This window comes from Tauraco erythrolophus, chromosome 20 (assembly GCF_009769465.1).
Source record: "Tauraco erythrolophus isolate bTauEry1 chromosome 20, bTauEry1.pri, whole genome shotgun sequence".
In the NCBI taxonomy this organism is placed as follows: Eukaryota; Metazoa; Chordata; class Aves; order Musophagiformes; family Musophagidae; genus Tauraco; species Tauraco erythrolophus.
The window spans coordinates 8670523-8695714 of record NC_141484.1 but is presented as its reverse complement, the minus strand read 5'-3'; the positions used below and the strand labels follow the sequence as shown (position 1 = coordinate 8695714).

The 25192-nt window shown below is 53.0% G+C and overlaps 1 protein-coding gene across 3 annotated transcripts in view; it reads right to left on the bottom strand.

The window, feature by feature from the left end:
* Positions 1-25192, bottom strand: part of MGAT5B (alpha-1,6-mannosylglycoprotein 6-beta-N-acetylglucosaminyltransferase B) — a 61087-nt gene that overhangs the window by 8275 nt on the left and 27620 nt on the right. Inside the window, exons 4-14 of one of the 3 annotated variants that reach the window (XM_086624026.1) lie at positions 20245-20357; positions 18872-18945; positions 17237-17407; positions 16229-16393; positions 15533-15706; positions 11419-11433; positions 6018-6030; positions 4768-4918; positions 3721-3854; positions 3024-3154; positions 313-468 (exon numbers count right to left, since the gene is read on the bottom strand). In XM_086624026.1, the coding sequence (XP_086480152.1) occupies positions 313-468; positions 3024-3154; positions 3721-3854; positions 4768-4918; positions 6018-6030; positions 11419-11433; positions 15533-15706; positions 16229-16393; positions 17237-17407; positions 18872-18945; positions 20245-20357 (1297 nt within the window). Of the gene's footprint in view, positions 1-312; positions 469-3017; positions 3155-3720; positions 3855-4767; positions 4919-6017; positions 6031-11418; positions 11434-15532; positions 15707-16228; positions 16394-17236; positions 17408-18871; positions 18946-20244; positions 20358-25192 lie in introns of all 3 variants that reach the window. The other 2 variants (XM_086624027.1, XM_086624028.1) reach the window with 2 other exon arrangements.

Genomic DNA, 25192 nt, shown 5'->3' with positions numbered 1-25192 from the left:
ATGGCCGGGGGGAGGAAGAAAACCCACCCACTTCACAAGAAACAAATTAATCAGGAAACTTTGCGCTCCCTCCATGGACGGTCTGCAAGGAGAAACTCATCAGACACATCTTGATTTGAAATTATGTGCTCTGCTCGCTCCGGGCTAATTAGCCCCGCTGATAGCGCTGGGAGGAGCGCAGATAACGGCTCCCCCGCCTCCTCCTCCCTTAATTAGGTTTTATCTCTCAAGGCGACTGAGCCCTCGCTGCTGGCTAGTTAACGGAGGGATGGTGAGGGGGTCCCATGGGCACCCCGGTTGGCTCTCACCCACCTTCGCCTTCCTCAGCAGCTGCTGAAACTCGTGCTGCGGCAGCAGCCCGTGGTTCTTCACGAACGCCGGCACCTCAGGCGGCCGCTGCGTCTCGTAATAAACCGTGCCGTGGATCTCCATGTACTTGTTGAGGATGGCCAGGAACTTCTCCTTGCCCTGGGGAGGAAGGCAGAGGTGTGAACCCACCAGAAGATGGGGCTGACCAACCCTGCAATGGTTATGGGGGGAGATTGAACTCTCAAACCACTGTCCCCAGGCACCCGTGATGCTTCAGCCCAACCCACAGCACTGCAAATCCTTCACCTTCCCCTCAGCCTCCCTCGGACACACACTCTGGAGCAGCCCAGGCTCCCAGTGAGCCTGGAGAGCCACGGGATCCGACACCTTGAACACGGGCACCTCGAGCCCCTGCCTTCCCTGCCACAACTTCCACACTGGAGCAGCTAAATTACAGGTTTCAGGGGATTCAGAGGGAAGTTTTCAAAGACCAGAGCTTGCTAATGGCCGCTTATTCCACGTAACAAGTCCCCAGGATTTTCTCACTCAGGTTTAATCCTGTTTTACTACCTGGAAAATCAAGGGGGTCATCAGTTTTTTTTCCTTTTGGGGGCTTTCCTCCTTTGGCTCTCCAAAGCAGCCCTCTATTTTAACAATTTCTTTATTGCAGAATTTTTTGGCTTGGAAAAACCACCCAGGGACAATCCTTTGGATGATGCATTTTCAGCTTGTTCCAGTGCTGCAATAGGCCGCAAAAGAGCAGAGACCAGGAGGGAATAAGGCGGTACAAACGTGGAATTTGAGAAAACTCCGTGCGTTGCCTTAAAGCCTCTCTGAACATCCTATTTCTGCCCTCAGCCACGTATTGCCAGACTTCTCTAAGACTAAACCCAAGTGCTGCATAGAGGGGAAAGAAGCCAAGCAGGTTTTTTTTGGTGGGATGAGGCTGCAGGGTGAAATCCTGGCCACGGTCCTGCCAACACCCAAATCAGCGCCTGTTTTGATAGTGATTCCCTAATGGAAAAGGCTTGGAGAGGTGGAAGTGAAACGCAGTTTACAGTCCGTGGGCAGTGCTGGGCATCACCGAGCATCACTGGGGTGGGACCGATCCCAAAAGTGCCCTGGGAAGGAGACCCCCTCCACTGCTCCATCAAGCACCGTGAGCTGCTCCGACCCACGGAAGCCAGGAGCAGCCTGGTGATAACGGCCCTTCCCAGCTTATTAAAACCTTGGCTCTTGCTGCGAGCCAGAGGTGAGAAGTTCAGAGGGGTAAGGAGTGAGAAATAATGGGAAGGAAGGTTTAATGAAATGTTTCTAAATATCAAAAAAATCCTCCTCTGGAGACAGCGCTTGGTCCAAGGCTTGTAAATAAGCACCTGGTTCCAGAAGACGGAGGTGCCCTTTTCCTTCCTAGACCTCAAAACCATTCAAAATAAGGAAAAGTTCCTCTTATCCCTTATTTTATTACAGGGAACATGGGATGCAAAGCAATGCCTGGGCAGTCTGGCCTTGAGGAACAGCCACCAGCAAGAACCAGCCCCCTCACCCAGTAATAAATGACCCCAAATTGATGGGTTTTGTGAATTCTGGCTAAAAGGAGCAAACGTTGATAGCACTAAGGGAGGAGACAGATGTCCCTTGTGTGGTTTTAACCCTCTTTGGTGCCTTCCCAAATTAGCCTAAGCTCAAATGAAACTTCTGGACAAGAAAGGGCAGGGAAACGGTAGAAAAAGAAGATAAAATGTTACAGTCTCCCCCAAATGAGATTCAGTGGGTTTCAGTAGGTTTTTTAGGGAGCCCTTGAGCTACGCAGGTGCTGGGGGGGGGTTGCTGTCAGACACGGGAGGTGATGGAAAAGCCACAAACAGCAGTGAATGGGAGATGCTGTGGCCGGATCCTGGCCCACTGCAGACATCCCTGTGAGGGCAGAGCTGTTACATCAGGAAAGGTGGGGACAGGAGCAGGGGATACAGACATCGATCCCAGCAGCTCGGGAGGACCAAGCCCACAACGAGGCAAAGCTGACTCCGGAAAAACCTTTTCCCTGGTGAGAAGATGCGTGGAGGTAAAGCCCAGCAGCAGCTGGTGCAGTACAGTACCTGCAACTGGAACAGCCCCAGGCAGCACACAAAGGGGAAAAAAAAATAGAAATAAATCAAGAGACAGTGAGAATTAGCTCCTTCTTTTAAGCTCTGGAAGGAAAAGCAGCTGGCCAGCTCTGAACAAGGCAGGGGGGAGCATGCACGTTCCCCAGCCGCTATGGGGGGATGTTTGGGGGGGGGTTGGAGGTATTGTCCCCATGCAGCTGCCCCCCACTCTCCTCCAGACAGGCAGCACGACCCCCTTTCAGAGGGTACTTGAACACAGAGACAAACCGTCCCCATCGTAACACAGGAAACTACCTAACAGGAACCATCATCATTAATTATGTAAAATCATTGACACAGAACCCTCAGTCTAAGCGTGTCAGGAGGAATTACGGCCCAGGGCAAAGAGCAGGGGCTGGGGTCTCACCAGCCTCTGCCCTGTTTGCTCCAAGGCGCTGGACGTGTCACATCCCTGCAGCAGCCTCAGCCTCCCCTCCACGGACGGGACACGGACGCTCCTCTACAGACACACCGAGATCTCCAAAGCTCAGGGTAGGAGCCCGAGGCTGCTGCAACCTCACGGCTCTGCTGACGCCTGCCCCTGCCCACGGCGCCCAGGACACCCACCTTCCAGATGCTGGCCTCCTTGCCATACACCACCGCCATGCTGCTCACTTTGTTGGACTTGATGTATTGCCTCTCTGTCTTGTTGAGCTCCTCCGACACGAAGCCCATGAAGGAGTTGTCGGGGGTGTGAGCTGCGGACACCAAGGGGAGAAGACGTGGGCCTGGATGGATGTTTTCTGGGACCACATCAGCGTTGGGGATGTGGCCCCATTGCAGCACGGGGGCTGAGATGAGACCGGCTCCAAATGGGCTTTATCCAGCCAGAAGAAGTAATGTTTAAGTCGTCCAGTGCCCAATGGGTCACCAGGCTCCTTTCACACAAGCCCGTGTTCTCTCCATGCCACAGGCAAATCCAAATCACTGAGCTGCCTCTCACCTTTAGAACCCCAGCTGAAATAAAATCAGGCTTTGCAACCAAAACCACCCTGCGTTTCCCCTCCTGGGAGCTGGAAGCTCCTGCCTGTGCCCTGTGTTTGGCCCTGGCTGTGCTGGAGCCAGCGACCCATCACAGAGGAAGAAGTTGGGTCTCTCTCCAGTGCATTTCTATAGCCCAAGAGATGGCCAAGCAGATTCAGGAAGTCCTGGCAGGCAGGGGGAAGCAGGAGCAGAGCCAGGGAGGATAGCGCTGCCCACATATCACCTCCTAAAGGAGGTGAGACCCCAAAACCGCCCCTCTGTGCCCTCGTCCCCCACTTACGGAACATGGTCATGAACTGGGTGGGCTGCAGGTTCCAGTAGCCCCAGTTGGTACGGTAGCCACGTAGCGTGGCATATTCCTCATGGTTGTAAGCTGGCTCCGTCCCAAAGGTATCGATGACCCGGACACGGCACCTGAGAGAGGAGACAGGACTGTGGTCACACTTTGAGGACCTCAGCTCGAGAAACTCCCATTGCCAGGCATCTCTGGTGTCCCCAGGCAGCTCGTTCCTTCTCCACTCCCCGAGCAGGGGGTGCAGGAACATCCCCAGCAGCCCTTCTCCACCCATGGCTCCCTCCTGCAATGAACAATCTCCCCTTGCAGGGCTTTCATCTCCCTGACAGTTGCAAGAATGATGTATCTCCTGAAGACTCGTTAATGCTTTTCCCAATATCCCGGCACTGCTGAGGCAGGCATTACCAGCACAAGACCGAGGAGAGAAGGAGAGCGTCAAGCAAGGGAAGAGCAAAACAAGCTGAATGCAAGAGCAAATGCATTTATAATAAAAGCAATAACACCGCTTGTCATTTTTCTCTCTAATAAAATTGTGTAGGATAGTGGAGGAGATGGGAGAAAACATAATAAACAGCAGGACTATCAGCACTAAATTAAATCGCATATTTTCCTGGCTGGTGATGTACCGGGGGACGATGACATTTGTCTCGATGGCGAAGGAGCCGGGGATGGGGCTCTGCTGCTCACAAACTCCAAAGGCTCGCGCTTCCCTCTGCCGCTCCTGGCTGCGGGCACGGGGCTGGGCAGCACATACACGCACTGCAAGCATGGGCAAGGGGGGGTTTATCCAATTTAGTCTCTCCTAATGAGGTTTCATCTTCGCACGCGAGGCTCCGGAGCGAGCAGACACCCCATGCCGCGGCAGTGGGGGACACGGCAAGGGACCTCCTGCCAGAGCCGGGCAAAAACCAAAGGTGCAATCAAAGGGTCCGACTCCTTGGGTGTGGGGACCATCCTTCAAGGTCACTAGCGTTGGTCTTTGCTTGCTAATTAATGAAACGGAGAGCAAGGGAAGGGAGTGGCTTTGCTTACCTGTATTTCTTAAAGGAGAGCCCCATGTGCTGCTTCATCTGTTGCAGACCGTGGTAGTCGGTGTAAATAAGGTCGAAAGGCAGAGGACTGGTCAAGGGGCAGTTTCCTCGGCCGGGAGGCACCCCTAAATGACTGGAGAGAAGCAGAGGAACTGGTCAGCCCCCAGCACCACAAAAGCCCTGCAACACAAGCACTGGTTTCCCTGCCGGGCGTTTAACAGGGGCCATCAAACAGCTCTTGAGTTGATGGAGAGGAAGGCAGATGGTTCTCCTCTCCCCAGTCTTTATTTCCTGAGCCAAAAAAATGAGGTTTTGGGAACTCCTGGTCCCTCCCCATCTTTGCACCTGCTCCAGCCAACTTCCTGCTCCTCACATGTGGATGACGAGGCTTTTGCACAGCCCAGCTGCGGCTCACCAGCATCTCGTTTGACACACACACTGCCCACGGTCTCTCTTGCTGAAGACACCAGATTTCGTTTGCTTTCATCGCAATCACTTCAGTGACAGACTTGCTGAGCCACGTCCTTCCCTCCTCCCTGCCTGCAAGGCTCCCAGTTCAGCCTAAATCATAGAATCATCGAATGGTTTGGATTGGAAGGGATCTTCAAGATCATCCAGTTCCAACCCCCCTGCCACGGGCAGGGACACCTTCCACTATACCAGGTTGCTCAAAGCCTCATCCAACCTGCCTTGAACACTTCCAGGGATGGGGCAACCACAGCTTCTCTGGGCAACCTGTTCCAGTACCTCACCACCCTCCCAGTTCCCAGTCCCATATCCCTCCCAGTGCAAACACCACGATCCTTTCTCTTACTCCAGTCCTTACAGGTACCCACCACACCCCTGAGCACCCTCAGATCCTCCTCGACACTGGTGGCACCGCCTATCCTCGAGTGCTGTGCATATTTCGTTTATATTTCTGACTTTTTGTCCCATTTATGATATAGTTCAATAAAGCTGAGGTAGTTGGACCCGGGGTCTCGCTCAGTGGGTTTTGAGCCAGTTCCTTACAACAGCCGTACTCAGCCTCTCTTCCCTCCTCCAGCGGATAAAATGCATCATGAAAATCCAGATAAACTACATCGACTGCAATCTCTTTATCAAGACCATCAGTTATCTTGCTGCCAAGGTGATATGTGATTAATCTGCCATGATACAAGGCTGGTAAACCTGCAGCGTGTCTCCTTCCTTTTTCAATTACCTCTGGGAACTGATGAATCCCTCTCACCAGAGCTGTTCCACTACGTGTACCACTGATGTCAGCCTGACAGCCCATCTGCTCCTCTGGACCACATTTCCTCCTCAGAAAAAAAAACCCGTGACACCTTCCAGCTTCAGTAGGTTTCTCAAAAACCCTTGTTACACGTACTTGTGATTTCTGAGTGCCGGTTTGCTCAGAAACACAAATGATCCATCCCTCCGTTTCAACGTTCTTGAATTATTTTTTTTCCTTCTAAAGACAGTAATTCCTCATCCTCACCCCCAGACCCCACTCACACCCAAAGAGCAACAGTAACATCCTCATGGAAAACCAAAACGTTGAGCCGATTGGGTCCGCTCAGGCAGATGTTATCCTGTTTCCTTCTCAGTCCTTCTGACAGGGCTGGGGAATTTCTGTTTTACTTTGTGAGTCTGGGCTCAGCTACTGTGAAATCTCACCCTCAGCTCCCGCCTGCCAAGATATCTGTCTGTGTTTTCTTCTGAGCTCTTCACTTACTCCTAGCACCCATCCGGAGATGGGAATCTATCCCAGCCATCCCTGTAAGTATTTTCCCTTTTCTTACGAATAAAAGGTCCAGCCAGGTTTTCAATTCCCAGGCTTTGAAGCCTTCACTCTGTGACCTCTCTTACTGACTCTCCTAATTTCTCTGCATTTCCCCTTCTGAACCTGAGAACCCTCTTTCCAGCTGTACTTGAGCTTTCTCTGTCGCTCAGCTGGAGCTCATATGGACCAAGGGTTCGTCCTCCGAGGAGCACTTCCATATGGTCCTCACCCCTTGCCCAGACCTACGACGACACACAGCATTTCATCTATCGATCCCATGGTTGCTTGTGGAGGAAATTGATGGCTCTCCCACCCATGAACAGCCAAGTGGTGCAGTTATCACAAGTGTTTGCTCTCCAGTCTCTCACTAGTCTTCACCGACATCATCAGAATGGGTCAAATGTGGCCAGTGAAATTGCTTGGCCATTATAGATGCAATAAAGGGCTCTTGGTCTGCTCCTGGCAATATATACCTCTTCTGAGATGGCTTGCGAGCCCTTGAGCATTGGGCACCAAGATCCTTCTTCCAGCCCCATCCCAACCTGAGACCAGTGAAGGTCATCCCAAGCTCCTGACCATGACCACGGGTCCATAGAGCAAGTAACCGTGGAACCACATCGCTCGCCAAAGTCAGGAAAAACACAGAGTTTCAGTTTAAGGCGAGGAGCTGCGTTTGCAGCTGCTTCATTGCTCTTGTGACAAGGAATACACGTGTCAGCTCCGGGCAGCCGGGCTGGGGCAGCCGCAGGGGAAACAGGCGGCAGTTTTATCACTTTTCTGCACAATTTTACACGACATGGCTGATGGGGAAGATGGCAGGAATAGAAAGGCTCTCGCCTCCAACAGCCACCTCGGTACAGTAAATACGGCAACAAGGAGACGCACCCCTCCCGGGGAGGTGGAAGGGAAATTTTTAAGCCAGCAAAACACCCCTGGATTTTACAGAGATGCAATGCTAAAAATCACATTTGCCACCACATGTACTGTTTTCCGCTCGGTCCTCAGGAATGTGTATTCAGCAGCTCCGATTACTTTGCTGCTGGAGGACGAGCGTGCCACTTCTGACCCCCCACGCCAGGCAGCTCCTTGGGGTGCTCCTCAAACCACCCCTCAATTTTGACTAAAGCTGATCCATAAACCTTATATTTAACTAAAAATCCCCAAATCATAATGCTTCTCTTCCAGCATATCCCATCCTCTTGCCGACAGGCATCACACAAGCTGCTGTGCTACAAAATCATCCTTAATTTTAAAAAGCCCTAACCAAGCTCAACAAGGGGCTGTGGGAGACAGCAATTAGAGTATCTTATCCTGAAGCCTCCAGAAATCTTTGCACCCATTAGGCAGAGCAGGTCTGGCTCCCCCTGCCCCACCTCGTCACCGCGATCTCCCACACGTCCCCTCTCCAGGTGTTTGGGACTTGCCAAGGCTGCGAGGCAGGAACAGATCTAAAAGCAGGATGGGTGTCTTTGAAGCAGAGCATCTCTCTCATTTATCCCCCCTTATCCTTTCTAAAAGCTTTATAACCATTGATTTTAATATTCCAATCACGCAAATCCAGGCTGCACCTCTGAGGTGGGGGGCGATATTTTTTTTTTTTTTCATTCCTCCTTATTTAAACATTCTTTATTCAAGCTTTCATCATTTGCCAGTTAAGTCAACTAATTTTCTACTAAACCCAATTTCACTCATGGTTGGAGTGAAATTTCCCTGATTTTTCCTCATGCCATGTACTATTAATGGCGCTTGAAATTATGCAAATAAAATTGATGAGCACAAATGCCTCCTTCTCAGCCAACACGGCCAAGAGATTTGTTTTTGAAAACCACTCGATCCCAGCTCCTGGAGAAACGTCCCTTCCTAGACCAGCCAAGGATGGTGACCAACTCATGCCCAGGCTCAGCAGCTCCGGAACCCCGGCAGGTGTCCCAGTGGCTTGTCCCATCCCGACATCCAGGATTAGTGCATCAGCTCAGCCCTTGCTCCTGCTCGGGAGCGAGCAGCCGAAGCAGCTTCAATCCAAGCGGATGCAAGCGCCGAGCTCGCCTCTCCACCAGCTGCCTCTACCAGCTGTGCCTACTCCAGAATAAGTCTCCAGCAGCTTCTTGTCCTCCTATTTTCCCCTTATAGGTCCTTTAATCATCCAGGGGACACACTCCCTTCCCGGGCGCGGTGTGGGCTCTCTGAAACCAGATGACTACGGGGTTATCTTTACATCCCATTGACCTATTTTCAAATTAACCCAACATTCCCTTCCGCATTATCACTCCTGGGGCTGACAAGTCCATCACTAAAAGGATCTTGTGGGCATCTGCTGGCAGGCTGAGCCAACATCCTATATTATATCTAATTGCATCTTCTCTGCCTGCATCTGCTGTCCTCAGTAAGGCAGACTGCAGCAGGGGAAACGGAGGAAATTCCTGGTCCGTCACCTCCTCCGTGCCTACGAGAGCTCCGCAAGCTCAGGGCTGTTATCCAGGGGATGAAAGGTGCTGGAGCTGAGCCCGAGCAGCTCTCCAGCTGAGCCCATCACAAGCAATTTAAAGTGCAAACCAGATCCCACAAAATGAACACCCCATTGCATGGCCTTTGCTCCCAGCTCTTCCTCCTGCTAGAAGGGACACGATGACCTCAAAAGTGAGGATTTTCAGGCAATTACAGCATGCTTTTTGAGTCACCTTTTACTTTTGCAACGCACATCTGGACTGTTTCTCTGGCCCATCATCCATTCGTGTGACACAGCCCTACCTGGGGCGGAGGGGGTGACATTCAGCAATCAATTTGTTTATTTCCAAGGTTCAAAAAACCCTGTTTTCCCATTGTGGCAGGACACAGCACTTCCTGGAAACCTTTGCATGACGTTCCCAGAGGACACCTAACACCAAGTTTTCGCTGTTCAGCTGAGCAGCAGCAGCTCCAGTGGGTCCAGGCAGGGGTCTGCTGGGAGATGCCCAGGATGGTATTTTTTCTGGGCTGCAAAGATAAGGGATGAGGAGTGAAGGCTGCTGGATGCTTTGCATCTTGTAAGGGGACCGAAAGCCTCCAGAAACGGAGAATCAACAGCCCTGCGGGGCTGGAGGCTGGGTTTGATCCAGAGGGTCCTGGTTGAACCGACTCTGAGTGTCCTCCCCGACCTCGCCAGCCCAGAGGGGCTCTGGCTCTTCGCAGGGAGGATCAACCCTATGTAAACTACTCAGTCATTGATAAGGTGGTGATAACCTTTATGTGACAAAGCAGAGGTTTCTGCAATGGCAAAGAAGCCAGCGAACAAGTCATCATTTAGCTACAAAATAAACATATTTCAGGAAGGAGCGCAATTTAACAGCTCGGTAATTTCTGCTGATTTATGCACCTTCCTTTCCTACAAAATGAAGCCCTCAAAGGTGGAAGAAATCCCTCCCCACCGCTCCTCACCCTGACAGGGCAGCTCATGACCGCTCCTGCGGGCCTGCTGCCCGGGAAGCTCCGAGCCATCTCCTCGGAGGCACCGGGAAGCTGCTGTAATTAGAGGGAGCAGCTTTCGTAGTCTCGTTTCGATGTACCCAGCTTTTAATTGCAGAGCTACATGGCTGCAACTCTGCAAGCAGCTGTACCCAGCTGGAAGAGGGGACGAGGAGGTGGGGAAGGTGATGGGACCCAACCTCTCGGCCGGGCAGAGTCAGACCCTAGGGAAGGACAGGAGGGTGCCAGAGCAAATAGCTCTTTCTGGTCAGAAATTCAGCAAATGATGAAGAAATTTCCCAAGAAAGGAAAAGAAATACTTAGGCTTCTCCAGAAAGCAGCAGAAGCTGAGCACTTGTGTGCTCGTGGCGCCTGGGCAGACCCTCGGGCAGATGGGCTGTCTTCTGGTGTCCCAACTGCTCCAACAGCTCGGAATTAAAGGACAGTTTTAGCCAAATCTTCATGGACACCACTAAAGCAAAGCCAATTTCTACCCGCTAACATTGCAGACCGCTGGCTACCCCATCGGCTGAGATGTGTCTGCTGAAAACATGTCTCAGTTAAATCACAGACCAGAGAATCCAGTAAAGCTCAGACACACTGTGGTGTGTCCATCATTTGTGCAACCCCTTGGTTCAGTCTTCATCACCCCCGTCTTTGCAAGGCTTTGCAGCAAGTGAGTACCCACAATCAGAGGCATCATCTCCAGCTCCCACCAAGACCTGTAACCAAACATCCAGCCTCTCTGAAGCCCACAGCATCTCATACACAACTGTGTCCCAGCACAAACATCAAAGCCTGGCCAGAAAAAGAACAACCCCATAATCCTAATAGCTTACAGAAACACTTGGTCTCAAGCAACAGGAACACCTGATGCTACATTAAAGGCTGAGGTTTCCTCTCCACCGGCGCAGAGCTGACAAATCCCACGGTCACATCACAGAGCTCCGTCTGGACCGCGTGTGACTGGTCACTTCTGGCTGTTTTCCCAAGCAATTCCTGGCTTGTCTGCACCACGTCAGGGCCGTATTTGCCAACTGGCGAGGGAAGGTGAAGCCTGGAGCCCAGCCATCACGTCGGTTTTCATGTGAACAGATGTAAGACAGAAAGATGGCTTTTATCTGCCAGAAAATAATTAGAAATGCCTTCGTCCAGACATCGTGCTTCCATTTGGATGTCTCTTTTTGCAGCCTGAACACACCTCGGTGGCTGTGGAAAGTGCAGGAAAATAGCAGCTCTAATTAAGGATGTGCCAAGCAATGAGAGGTGAGCAGCGGCAGCAGGAGCTGAGCCTCATCCCGCCGTGATGCCGCCCCACCGCGGCCTGTCCACGCTGTCCTGGCACCCGGAGAGCGGCTCGTCACCCAAACCCTGCTCGGCGGGGAAAGGGCTACCAGCACGTGCTGAAAACTAAGCGACTCGCCAGGGCCGGTATCACTAAGTGACTTGCCAAGTCCAGAACTTGACACCGGAGCAATTAAGCTCCGAGAACACTTTGTAAAGCCCTGACCCCACGAGGCATCAAATCCTGTTTGCTTCGACTTTCTGTCCTGCCTTATGAGCAGTTCATTTCAAGGGGCCACTGCAAAAAGCACCTTTCAGCGGCACCCAGATCGATCGTCCCTCCGCTCCAGCAGCGCCGCAGCCCCGTCTCCCCAAGCCTCTCCCTGAGCCCCGCAAAAGCAGCTGGAGATGCCAATGTGACCGCTCCCACGACCCAGGGACAGGGGTAGGAGCCGGAGGTCCCCGCAGCGCCCGTTGTGCCCCGTCTCCCAGCGGAAATGCCGAGCACATCCCTCCCCGCCTGCCCGCGGGACACGGGTGCTCCGGACGAAGACGTTTGGCTTCTTGCGGCTTTTGCACCGGCACAGCCACCGCTCCGAAGGCACAGCTTGTTATTTTCCAACATCTACTCCTAAACTGCCTCATTAACAACCCAGCTCAGGTCTTTCCGGCACTTCCCGCTCCTCCCCTACCAAGCAACACGCACACACCCCCCAGCCTTGATTCTCCCTTCCCTGAAAGCCCATTCTGGCTACCAAAGCAGCACAAGGGATCTTCAGCAGTGATCAAGTGTTTGCGTTCAGATTTAGGATCTTTCCTCCCTCCTTGCTTCAAGGCAGGGCTCAAAATGGTGCCAGCTCCCTCTGCCGCCCTTCTCCACCCAAAACTCTGATGGAAAACTGCTCCTGGCTCCCTGCTCCAGCTTGATGTTTTGCTTTCCTCCCAGGAGCTGCACATGCCACCAGCTTTGCTCCAGCCCCCAGGTAACCCAGTGTTTCACCCACCGCCTGTCAGGACACGTCAGAAGCAGCTCCCAAATTCCCCGTGAAACGTGAAAGAGGACAAACACCTGCACTCAGTTCGACTACGGGAGGAAAATCAGCCTCTGGTAGGACCCCACAGCAGAATTCACAGGTCTTTAAAGTCTACAGTGGGCAAAAGATAAGCTGGATAAGCAAGCCCTGGAAAGTGCCCAAAGCACTGGTCTCAGATCTCACAGGGCATTTGGACAGTGTGTAGTCGAGCCATGGACCAAGCCCAGAGCTCCTTGGCTTTGATCTAGATAAACATTGGTCCCCCAAACTGAGGGAACAGCCGTTTAACACCCCACGATTCACCGCATGGTTTCTGCTGCTGTCCGTGTCGGAGCCCCCGGCACAGAGAGGTGCCCAGCACAGCACAGTCACACTCCTGACTGGTTTTCACCCCCAGCCCTCCATCACCAGCTTTTTGGACCAGGGACTTACTTTTCCTCCTCGTTTGCCTGATTCCCAGCATTTCAGACCCAACCCTGACCCACCGCCTCCAGTACTTGTGCGCTGCAATCAATAGAGATGCTAATAACGAACAGCTCCCCGATAACTACCGTCCGAGGCGTACGCACACAGACCTTCCCGTCAGCCCTTGCCGATAGTCGATACACGTAGAAAAATCAGCTCAGAAATTTGAAGAGACAAAAAAAAAAAAAACAGGAGAGAGGTTATTCCATGTTGAATAATTTATAGGCGCCAGTCGGTGCTCCACGAAGACTGTGCCAGGCGGGAGAGCTGCAGCCCTGAGCCGGGAAAGGAGCAGGGGGTGCCAAAGAAAAATAAACAAGAAGCTGACTCCACATTTCGCATTGCTGGAGTAAAAATATCCCCAAACCCACCCCCGTGCTGGTGCCTGCCCCGCTGTAAGCTCAGCAAGAGGTACCGGGATGGGAGAGGATAAATTTAGCCCCCGTCTACAGCGGAGCAAAGCTTTGCTGCTTCAGGAGGTTACATGGGGCAGGAGGGATAAGAAATCACTCGGGTGGACCCTTCCACGGCAACATGGCTTTAGCTTCACCTCATCCCTGCAGCCCAGCTCCAGTCCCTCTGGTTCTCTGTCTACCAACCCCTGCCCAATGCTATGGCTACAGGTAAAGTCCCCTCCAGGCTTTAATGAACTTCCCAAGATTAACTATTAGCACAACTCATGATTAATTACACATGTTCTGCTAAGCCTCCTGCTTGCTTGTGGCAGGGCGAAGGCTTATCTCACCACCTTATCTCACCACCTCTAACACCATGCCACCGAGGGCAGGGACCTTGCTGAGAGGTCTGCAAGCACCGAGCAGGACTGCCAGCATCACTTGTCCCTCCTGTCCTGGGGCAGAAAACAGACAGCCTCTGTTCCCTCTCCAACACCCATGTTAACCTATCTCTTGATGGGCTGCAGGAAGGTCTCAGCAAACACAGAGCTTGGTGGTCTTCAAAGGGACAGAGGGGACCCAGGTCCTGCCTCCGCTCACCTCAGCTCCCTCAACAGGGAGGTGGACCCACAATGTGGGTGACCAAATGTCATCAAATCCAGACACAGGACGTGCTCAGGGAGGTGGGGACAGTTTCCATCACTGGGATGGAGAAGCGCAGGCTGTGCAGCCCCGGCACGGCTCACTCCCCAGCACGGCTGCTGCTCCCAGGCGTCCCAGGGGACACATCCAAACCCATGTCAGAGGAGGAGGTCTCACCACCGCCAGCTGAAGCCGAAGCTCCTATGCTTCTGAGAAAGCTGAAATACTACAGGCAGCATCGCCACTGCCTCCAGAGTCACTCACAGGGGGAAACGGATGCTGCAAAACCCCCGTAAGACTCAGCCGGTGCTTTCCCCTCCCCAAATGACCCCCGTGAGGCTCTTCATTAAAAAACCACAAACAAGAACCACACACCACCACCACAACCCTCCCAGCCATTAACTTCTTTCACCCTCGAGCACACGGATATTATTTAGCTCCTCAGCTCAGCACGCCGCGCAGTGATGGCCGTGACGCACGCCCGCCTCTTTGACAAGCTGCTGCCTTTCGCATTAGGACCAGGATTATATTTTTGAGTTAATTAGTTGGCAGCTAATTCCCTTCATTATTTCTGAATGCCGCAGGGGCTGGGTTGGGGATTTTTTGTTGGTTTGTTTGTTTTTTTCCAGAATAGTTGGGTTTTTCCCTCCCTTTTCAGTAGGCTCATCACGTGGCCGATGCTGGTTTAGCATCACTCAGAACTTGCCCAGTCCCCATGGCAGCTTCAGGCTTTTCTCCATTTATAACCCATTCTAATCTGCATCTTCCCTGGCACTTGCCCTCTGCTCGACACGTCTCGTAGGAGGTGAGGAAAGCTTGCGAGGTTACAGCAGGCAGCAGCATCAGGCCGGTAGCAGCAGAACTGCATCAGCAGAAAGGAACACAGCACGCGTATCTTCTCCCTCTTACTTTTTCCATCTAATACCAGTCCCTCTTGGGGACAGAGTGCTGCCCAGACACGCATGTAGCATGGCCCAGCATAGCTGTTTGTATGTTCTCACCCTGCATCGCCCCATAACCCACAGCAGGGAAAACCCATCCCAATGTGGGAGGTGTCCCAGCAGCAGTGAACTCCTCTGAAGGTCTCGAAGCCACCACCAGCACCTCCTGAGGAGGGACCCCTTGATAGCTGTCACCAGGGAGGGAGAGGAAGGGAAGGAAGCACAGTTGCTGCTCAAACAATGTCTGTGAAGCCACAGGGGTTGAGCACAGCTGTGCACAGTGGGAAGATCCAGCGACCTGCAGGACACTGGCAACCTGCAGCCACATGGCCACCAGCTCCGCAGAGAGCATCCCTGGGGAAAAGGAGGGTAAAAGGGAGCCTTTCCCCCAGCCAGCCCTAGGCAGGTGTCAGGGCACATGGGCGATGCTGTGTGTGGACAGCAAGGGACCAATGCTGCTCAGATCCAGTGCTGGGACTACCAGGCAGAGCCCTGCTCTGGGCATTTCCACATCAGCCTCATGCAAAGCCCTGCGGCAAAGCCTTAGTTTGCGCTAGTCCCCATCACTTTCCTGGGATGCAGAAGGGATGGGACAGGTCCCAGCCGCAATGCTGGTGGTCTGCACCCACCCCGCACTTGCACCAGTACAGAACCAGCACTGCTTGAGACAAAAGTGGGGGTAAAGCCACCTCTGAGCCTTCACAGGACTCATGCCTTCATGCAAAACCTCAATACAACCCCAATGTACGCTTGGGCAGACCCTCTCGGAGAGGACCGTGCACCTGTGGCACCGCAGCACCCACCTCTGCAGCTCCTTCAGGGAGACTGTCACCCTCAGGCTGTGTCCCAGGAGGAAGAGGGCAGCCAGGATGTCGGCCCACTGCACCATCTCGCCCAGCGGGCCCCCCTTCAGCACCCGTGGGCTGAACACATCCCCCGACTCCTCTGTCAGAAAGCCGATGTGGATCAAGATCTGGAGACATAAGAAGAGAGGTCAGCACTGGGACCGGGGGTGCAGGCAGAAAGGGACAAGTTGGGTTTTCCAGCCCAAAATGCCTTATTGTCTCTGATTCCCTCCAGCCCCTTTGTAGGCTGTAATTACTCAGGGAAATCATTCGGATGTAAATTCAAGCGAGCCATGTCTAATTAGCACAGACCCACTGGTCAGAGGCTACCAGCTCCCATCGACTGCTGCTCTGAATCCTGGGACCGGGTTCACATTCCCAATGTACGTTCCACAGCCCGCAGCAGCATGCCGGCTGGATGGCGTCTCCCACCCACCAGGACCTGTCTCCAGCGTTCACCCCATCGCTCAGCATCGCGATGTCCTGAACGCACACAGAGTCGCACCCACGGATCACAGACCCACAACTTCCATAACTGAACTTCCCTCCCAGCCCACTCCCATCCCCGCCATCTCCGCTCCCCGTGTCCCCAAGGGCTCAGCTTTTCCATTCCCTCCACTGCAACCGCCCCCTGTGCAATTTGCTCGTACGTGTTTCTGGTCCCTTTGCCGACCCTTCAGCTTCTGCTCGAGGCGCCGAGCCGCCCGCAGCCACTGCTGGGCCAAGTGCCGGATCCTCTTCTTCATGAAGCTGAGGGACTCCTTGCCCGTGCCGATCAGCTCCAGGAGGTGAGCCAGGTCGCTCTGGAAAGCTGCCTAGGAAAAGAGCACGCTCTGCGTTTGAGTGTAGGGGAACCGACTGCAAGAGTAGCCCCTAGGCTGCCACCAGGGCTGGCGGAGGTTTGTCCATCACGGCTGAGGTGCCGTGGGTCCTTCCTGGATGGACACCTTCCCCTGGTGCCACTAGACCTGAGACCAGAGCTCCTCCACTTAATGCACCAAATCTCAGGGACCCCATTGCAGCCAGAGCATCTTGTGGCATCCTGGATTCCTCAGTACAGGAAAGCCATGGAGCTGTTGGAGCGGATCCAGAGGAGGCCACAAACATGATCTGGGGGCTGGAGCACCTCTGCTATGGAGACAGGCTGAGAGAGTTGGGGTTGTTCAGCCTGGAGAATAGAAGGCTCCAGGGAGACCCTCCAGTACCTAAAAGGGGCTACAAGAAAGCTGGAGAGGGGCTTTTGACAGGGGTGTGTAGTGACAGGACATGGGGCAATGGCTTTAAACTGAAAGAGGGGAGATTTCGATTAGATATAAGGCAGAAGTTCTTCCCTCTGAGGGTGGTGAGGCACTGGAACAGGATGCCCAGAGAAGTTGTGGATGCCCCATCCCTGGAAGTGCTCAAGGCCAGGCTGGATGGGGCTTTGAGCAACCTGGTGTAGTGGAGGGTGTGCCTGCCCGTGGCAGAGGGGTTGGAACTGGATGATCTCTGAGGTCCCTTCCAACCCAAAACATTCTGTGACTCTGAAAACCCACGTGTGGCATTGCGGCCCTGCTGACACCGCTGGCTCTGGGAACATTTCTTTCCAGCAGCGTTGAAGCCATCGTTCCCTCCCAAGCCCCCCGGGACAGGCAGGACACAGGCTGCCCCCACCTTACCTGCACCCGCGGCAGTGGCTGGGGGGAAGGCAAAGCCGCCGTCCGGTTTCGCCAGGGCAGGGGAGGGCAGAACCACTCGACTTCGCTGAGGTAGATGAGGAACGAGCACTCGGTACCGTCCACGCCAAAAAACGCGTAGCAGGGGTCGGAGGTCCACCTGGCCCTCATCCACTGTGAGGGGGCAAAGAAACCCGTGAGGCTCATCCTGCGGCTGGGAGGGGACGGTGACAGCCCTGCAAGCTGCCCCTGCTATGGGCAACCTCTGTTCTCCACCACCTTTCTCCAGCCGGGAGCTAGAAATGAAGGGAAGAGGGTGGATAAAGGGCTGTGAACCAGTGCACACCCAGCACCGGTGCCAATGTTTGCCCGCCCGGTGCCTCCAGGGCACACGGGGCAGAGCAGGAGCCAGGAGGGTTGGCTGGAGGGTCCCTGGGTTTCCAGCAGCAGTCCCAGCACCCACACCTGCCCTCCCCAGGGGCACAGTCATTAATCCCTCGGGAACGATACACCAAAGGGTTTTCCTCTCGCCAGCTTTGCCGGTGAGCGAGCAGAGCTGCTGATCGCCTCACCCCGGGCACAGCGGGGCGAGGAGACAGATCCACCCGCGGTTCCGGAGGACAATTTCACATCAGGGAGAATAACGAGCGACCGCAGCACTGATTTGTCACCCCAGCACGGGCTCTCGCCAGCCTCTTCCTAATTCAACTACAAACCCAAAGCTACTCGGGAGACAGGTCGCTGCACCCAATACCTAAAACGCAGCAGTTGCCGGGACAGGAGATCGAATTACAACCATCCATGATTAAATTACGTTCCGAATTTACTCCAGTCGTGGAAGGAAAGGACTCCTAGGCACCAGGGGAAGAGGAAAATACAATCCCCTGGTATCATTTTAATATACCCTTCAACATCTTTGCAGGGATGCTCGGCCCTGCAGAAGCCTGAGCTTGAAGCAGGAGGCTGGGAAGGGGAGGGAAGGGGGAGATGCTTTTAATTAGTCCATGTAAATATGCTCTCTGAGAAAGCAATCACGCTCGGGGCCAAACGCCAGGCTGCATTCGGGTGTAAAGAGCAGGCTGGGGCAGGCAGGACACCCTGTGTGAGATGGAGGTCCTGGCCACCTCAGCTCCTTTGGGCAATGCTGAGGTTATTCCCTGGACACTAGCTAATGCCCTAGGGATTGCAGGCGATGTGACAGTGCTTCCTCCTCACCCTGCTTCCGTCGGTAAAGACGGACACGATGTCAGGCAGGGCTGCGGGCAGAGGTGGCCTCATGGGTCGGTTCCGCTGCTGCCTGCCCACCTCGGGGTACTGTGGCTTTCAGGTGTACACCGTGTTATTAGGGGAAAACAGTTACATTCCAACAGCAAAGGCTCTCAGTGGAGGTCGGACACCTCCCTCATGCTTTCTCCTCGCAGCACAGCCACACTTTGCTTTCCCCATCCTTGGCTCTGTTCCTCCTTCTGCAACAGGCTGCACCTTCCCCGTTTCAAAGCAAACAGTTTTATTCGGGGATGCATCCCTCTCCCCACAGCCTTTCCCAGTTTAACCCCCCAGGATCGCTGCTTTGTGCCCTTCCCAGCAGCTTCCAGTCCAGTCTGAGACCCTCTCCCACACAGGGAAACTCGAACTCACCTCCACTTTGCCAGCACAGTCAGGGTACTTGGGGTCCCTGGGCACCTCGCACTGGTCCCTCCTGCCTTCCATCGCTGCAGAAAGACAATTTGGGCATGGGGAGAGCTGGGACATGCCGGCGGAGCAGCTAGAAATCATGGGATGGGATGGCCAGTCCTCAAGCACATTCACTGGCACTGCAGCCGGGCTGGCAGACAGCCCTGTCCTGCCTGATGGAGCAGGACACCACAATGTGAAGCAGCTTCCCCAAGGTCAGGGAGGAAACTGAGGAAAGCCCCCAGCCCTGCTTCAACACCAAGAGTGCGTTCCCCTTTCCTAAATATCAGCAGGTCTCTCTACAGCATGTCTCTGCTGCTCTCAGTCTGCTCCAGAGCCCAGGTCCCACCCATCCACACTCCTGTTCATCATCCCTAAGCAGGCTGCAGTATCTAGGAAGCATTTGACAGCCTTTACGCCGTGAACTTGCAATAAAAATTGTCCTGCTGAGCTGTCGAGAGAAGAGTGGCCTTGGAATAAGGCACAAAAGTGGCCAAAAACGGTAACAGGCTCTTTTTTTCCCTCTGTGGTTGGATTAATGAAAGACACCACCCCTCCTATAAGCTCTCCTTTGCCTATAACCGAAAAACCATGAGCTGGAAGAGGCAACGGAAACATCTTTTACTTGATGATGCCAGCATGAACCTCAGGAAACACACAGCTGTGTGGAGAAACATCTGGAGAGCCCAGCTGTCCTCCCAGCACTGCCAGGGTGGGATGGGAACGTCTCTCCTGGTGCTGGATCCAAACCACCACGTTTTCTATCCAGGTGTTTGTGCTGGCACTGCTCCTCGTCTTCAATTCTGCATTTAGTTTTGTGGCATTTATTTCTGACAGCAATTCCCATTTGTCACCATTCCTCCCCCTTGCAGGAATGAGTTTCCCAGGTTTCTCTTCTCTGCAGACTGATCTCTCCGGCTATCGAGTCCTCCTGGGCCAAGCAAGGCAACACTTTCAGGAGAACATGACTGCTGTCAGACCACAGAGGGAAATTCCCTATACCACCTCCTTTTCCAGCCTTCCCAGCTGTAATAGCAAGGTGAGGGTCCTGGAAACCTCCAAGAAGGCTCAGACCGTGCTCAGGACCTCTTCTCCCTCAAAGAGATGGTGTGGCCACGTGCTGCAGGGTTGGACACAAACAGCCCTAGGAGGTCTGCCAAGGAGCTTCAGGTGCCCTACTTAGTCCTTAGACAGGAGTGGCTTGGGTAACCTCAGAGCAGCACCCATTCCCCTGCATTTCTACCAAATTTTTCGTGGTAGGCTCAGCTGGGATCTCCCTATTGCAGCTGCGTAACATGCAGGAGGTTCGGAGCACGGGGTCCCCCAGGGACACTCACCTTTCCCGTTCAGGAGGCTGTTCCGAAGAATCTGATCTACTTTTATTGCGATGTCTGAAACATTTTGAGCTATAGCTTGGATCCTCTCCATCAATCCAGCTGCTGGCTGGAACCTGGGGAAAAAAACCCAACAAATAGACTCTGAAGACTTGATGTCTCCCAGGGGTGGTGGTGACACCCAGGGGTGCTTATAGCAAAATTGCCACCCTTGGAAGCTGTCAGCAGGTTCGACTTAGCTCCAGGATGCCACATGGGAACGCCTGGTCCAGTAAGCACTGGGCAAACAGTTCATTGCTTTCAAGGAAGGTTGACTAAAAAGCGATGTAAATCAGTATTCTCGCCGTTTTTCGCAGCGAGCTGATAAACACGGACACATCTGTGCATTTTACATGGGGAAATATTAAATAGGCTGGAAAAAATTGGTTTTCTTCTTTCAGACGTGCTATGTTTGAAAATCCTCTGCTCTGATTATCGGCCTTGCGGTGCATGTTGGAAGCTGCACTGGGGAAAAAAGGGAGAAAAAAAATCAACAACACAGAGAAAGGAAGGCAAAACGGGAGGAGGGCTGAGGAAGCTCGTGGGCCTGGAGCAGAATACAGACAGATGCAAACCATGGGGGACACAAGGATGGCCTGAGCCAGCCCATCCACCAAAGATTTAGGCGAGCAGATCTCTGGGGAGCAGCGGTGGGGGCTGTGCGGGGGACAGGGTGCCGGGGTGAGCGTCGGCAGCACGGCGGGAGCCGGGGCTGAGCTGGGTATCACGGCCCCAGCAGAGCCCGCGGGCACCTTCCCACCCAGGCTCAAGATCAGATTCCACCAGTTTGAATAGCCGTGTACGCCGTCTATCGAATTAAACCTCGCAACCAACACCGTCCCGGGTAAACAGCACCGCTAGACTCATCTACGTAACACATCGTGTAGACAGAAGGACAGAGCACTGTAAAGAGGCCGGGTGTCAATTAAAACCTGATGTAATACATAGAAGGGCAAGAGAACCCAATGCCAGGCTTGGCAAGGAGCAAGCTCTCCACCTCCAACGCCTCGTCTGCCATTTCCACCGCAAACAACCACCGTGTCTCAACGAGCGTCTTTATCACAGTAAATAATTTCCCCTTCCGCAGCATCTGGGTCATGAGTTTTTTCCTCCTGCTGCTGCCGAGATCATTATAATACAAGGAGATGTCATAAGCGGCGAGCAAAACCAAAAGGGCTACCTTGAATACTCCTGGCACAAAAAATATGTGCCAATGTCAGGTCCTTCCCGGTGAAGTTTTATGTTTGTTCTCCAGCAGATCAGCGAACCCGAAGGCTGGGATTTAAAGTACCTCTGTCCTCAAGGCTAAAAAAATCCTGGTTTTATGAACCGATACTGCTTCGGTTGTTGATTTAAAGTCCGTTCGCTTGCAGCGAGCAGCTCACATTTTTCCTCCTGGCATGGTTTATGACCATCAATACTCAACCTGCATACCTCCACGGGGAGCCACATATCTTCGGCTTTTAAGAAATAATAATTAAACGCAGAGGACACCATTGCCCTCAAGTAACTTTCAACCTTTTGCAGAGAATAAACCCCAGGTCTCCTGCCAGCTCCACCACCGGAGCAGGGCGGTTGCTCACGAGGCTCTGGTGAAATACGGGCACAAAAATGACCTGCGATGAGCTCTGCTTGTGCAGTCTGAGGGCTGTACAGCTCAGCCAGCCCTGAAAGCCCTCAACTCTTCTGTTTCTGCAGCCTTTTTTCCACCGACAAGCAGCCATCAGACCATGCAAGTGATGTCCATGTGCTCAGTAAACAGGGAAAAGCTGGGATGGGCAGTTTAGGAGCAAATGCCCCAAGGATGCAATGAATTTAGAGCCAGTGAGCCCAACCTCCTGCTCCATCAACAAGAGAAGAATGTCAGATCGGTGGAGATGCTCCTCAGGTTTCTTCACTACTCATGGAAAGGTAGAAGGATGAGTGCAGCCACAGCACCCCTGCTTCAGAGCACCAAATCAGCCCACGATCCAACTTCTACCTCTTCCCAGAAGCTATCCCAATTCTCACTTAGGTCCGAACCAGCTCCTAAACACCCAAGTAATTAGGTGAAACCCAAAAATCAACAGTAACCTCGGTCCCCATCTCCTCTCTGATGACCTCCAAACCTCAGCTCAGCCAGGGCTGAGCACTAAGCACCCACAAACATGTTCAAATAGAAATCAGGATCGTTTTCCTAATTAAATGGCTTGATTCCAAGCTCAGTCTCACAGTCAGCCTAAGTCCTGCCGGAGCTTTGGCCACGGCAGCGGTTTCCACTGGGTGATGGATCTGGCGTGACATCTACGCCAGCTTGCCCAGCTCTTGTAAGCTACAGCTGCTCCCCAAACACAAAGATTTCAACTCGGAGCCCTTTGATGCAAAACGTATGTTTGATCATCACACTCAGGCAGCACTTCCAGCTCTCACAAACAAGCCACCTGCGGCGCGTGGGCTCTGCAAGGCTTCCCCAAAACACAGAGGGCTACTGAACAGCGGCACGTGGTTCAATGCCCACCATGGTTCTGGGCACATGTGAAGAAGATGGAAAAACGGTAGAAAACATCCCTCCGAAAGAAGCAACCAGGCTCAAATCTCCAACCACTTGCACGCTCATTTCCCTTATTTGTCAAACTAGTTTTCTCCAAATCCCCATGACTTTGAGCAAGGGATTTCATGCTTGGGGTGAAGAGCCAGGCTCCCACGTCAGGACCACTGACGGGCCTCGACGTTGGCACTAACAAAGGCAGCACCAAGTCAGCCACCTCGGCGTTTTTATCTGCTGGGCTACGAGGCTATCACCAGAGCAGCAAATTTCATTTAACATCTTAAAGCGATGACACGAAGGTGAAGCATAAGTTACAACACCTGTCATTACAGTGAGGTGCCACCTGGGCAGAGGACAGGGAAACACGACATCTAAAGCAAAACCTTAAATGCAAAAAGGTTTTCTGTAGCTCCTCTGAATCCGATGCCTTATTCTTCATAACTGGAGAGACTGGGACGGACAAGGTAAGCACCTTATTCTGCGAAGCAGAAGGGGAACGTCCCACCATGTGTCTCCATTGGAGCTGGGATGCCAGCACAGCCTCTGCCAGCCCAGTGGAGAGAAGAACTCGCTTCCAGCGCTGCCACTGCGCAGGGAGCAGCGACGGGCTTTATTTTTGCCTTGTTGCTTTTAAAATTCTTCTATAGCAACAATATAAATGCCAGCAAAACGTGTTGGGCCTGTGCCAGCTATTGAAACTATAGTAAATTACTATGGGTTTTCTAGAACAAATTTTTCCCTGGGACCTTAAAACCGTTTACTACAGCAAATACAGTACTTTTACTTCTAACCATCAATATTGATTTCGTCTTTATTATTTTCAGATTTATATTTCCCCGTGTTGATTAAGATTCAGATCACACTGTGCCTTTATAATGCACTGTATACAGTATTCATCTGGTTTCAAAAACTGCTATTAAGATGTATCTTTCCCCACTGACAGATCATTTGCCACATAATATAGCCAGAGGTTGAGTTTTCCTTTACTTTTTCATGCATTAATTTGGTTCCCTTCACTTTGTCTCTTGTCCCCAACCCTGCAGCAGCAGCTCAGATTCAGCCTGTTTATCCCTTTACAAGGCACTGTATTTTTATTGCCTTTTATAAAAGTGGCATTACAAAAAGATGAATCTCTTTCTATTTGTGCGTTGTCTTCATAATACAAGCCCTAAACATATTTGCTTGCTCATCCGATATTTCTTGCTATTAACCAGCGAAAGCAGTGACTTTGGGAAGACCGATACAGATGGAGGAAAGCAGATGTTTTGAAGATAATACATCAACAAATGCAAAATTTGCACAGAGCAGTTTACCAAAGGATTTCAACTTGCTCATTACAATGTCTGCGCTGCCGTTGGCCTCTTTAAAGTCCTCATCCAAGTGCTGGATAACTAAAAAAGGTGATTTAAATCTCCAAGAAGATGGAGCAATTAAGAGCTTTGCTCCTCTGACGTAAGAGCATCCAGGCAAACCTCCTCGATGCTGGAGGCAAAACTTTTTTGGAGAATCTACATCCTTGTGCTCATCTCTGCGTCCTCACCGAGGAGGTGGCTCACTGAAAGGAGAGAGCACGGACAGGGACACGGGGACACCAGGGGGTTACTGGGAGACCTGACCACGCAAACAACTTCAGCACGAAACCACCAGCAACAGCACTTTGCCTCCACACGTTAACACATCAAGAAGCCTCATTTGCAAAGCCCTGCGATAAAGCAGCCTCCCGCACATCGATGTTTTGGGCCAGAAAGGCACAAAATAAACAGAAAGCAAAGCCTATCGCAGAATTAGGTCCAGCAAACTGAGCTGGAGGTGCTGGGGGCGGGGGGGGGGGGGTACGAGCCTGGGAGCAGGAGGGGAGGGTGTGAGTGAGCTGGGTACACATGGGCACCTGAACCCCCACCGCACCAGCAATGCCCATCACCATCCGGCTGCAGGTCTCTCCAAACGAGCCCAGAGCCCCTCAGGCAAGGTGGGGGCACATGGATGGATCCTGCTCCGCTGGCCACCCTGCTAGTGGTACACAGCCACCTCTCCACTCTGCCTTAGAGGGAAAAGCAATTTGTCCCAGCTGCCAGGCTTGAATTTCCCTGTGCATCTCCTCCCCTGACCCCAATGGGCACTCCAGCAGCGAGGGGTCCCCACGACCCCCTGCGCTGTGCCCAGCCCCTCACAGCTCACACCGAAAGCATCCAGGACCAGGCTGGAGATGTCCTCAGGAGCTGGCCAGAAACAACTCACCGCCTCTGCTGGGATGAAAAAGGTTGCAGGACCCATGAGGAAGAAAAGCACCAGGGAGGAAGGCTCTGGTGGCACCAGCTGCCGGGCTCCCCTGCCAGCCACATCCCTCCAAGTCCGACCATGGCAGTGCCAAAGAGAACATGCTGC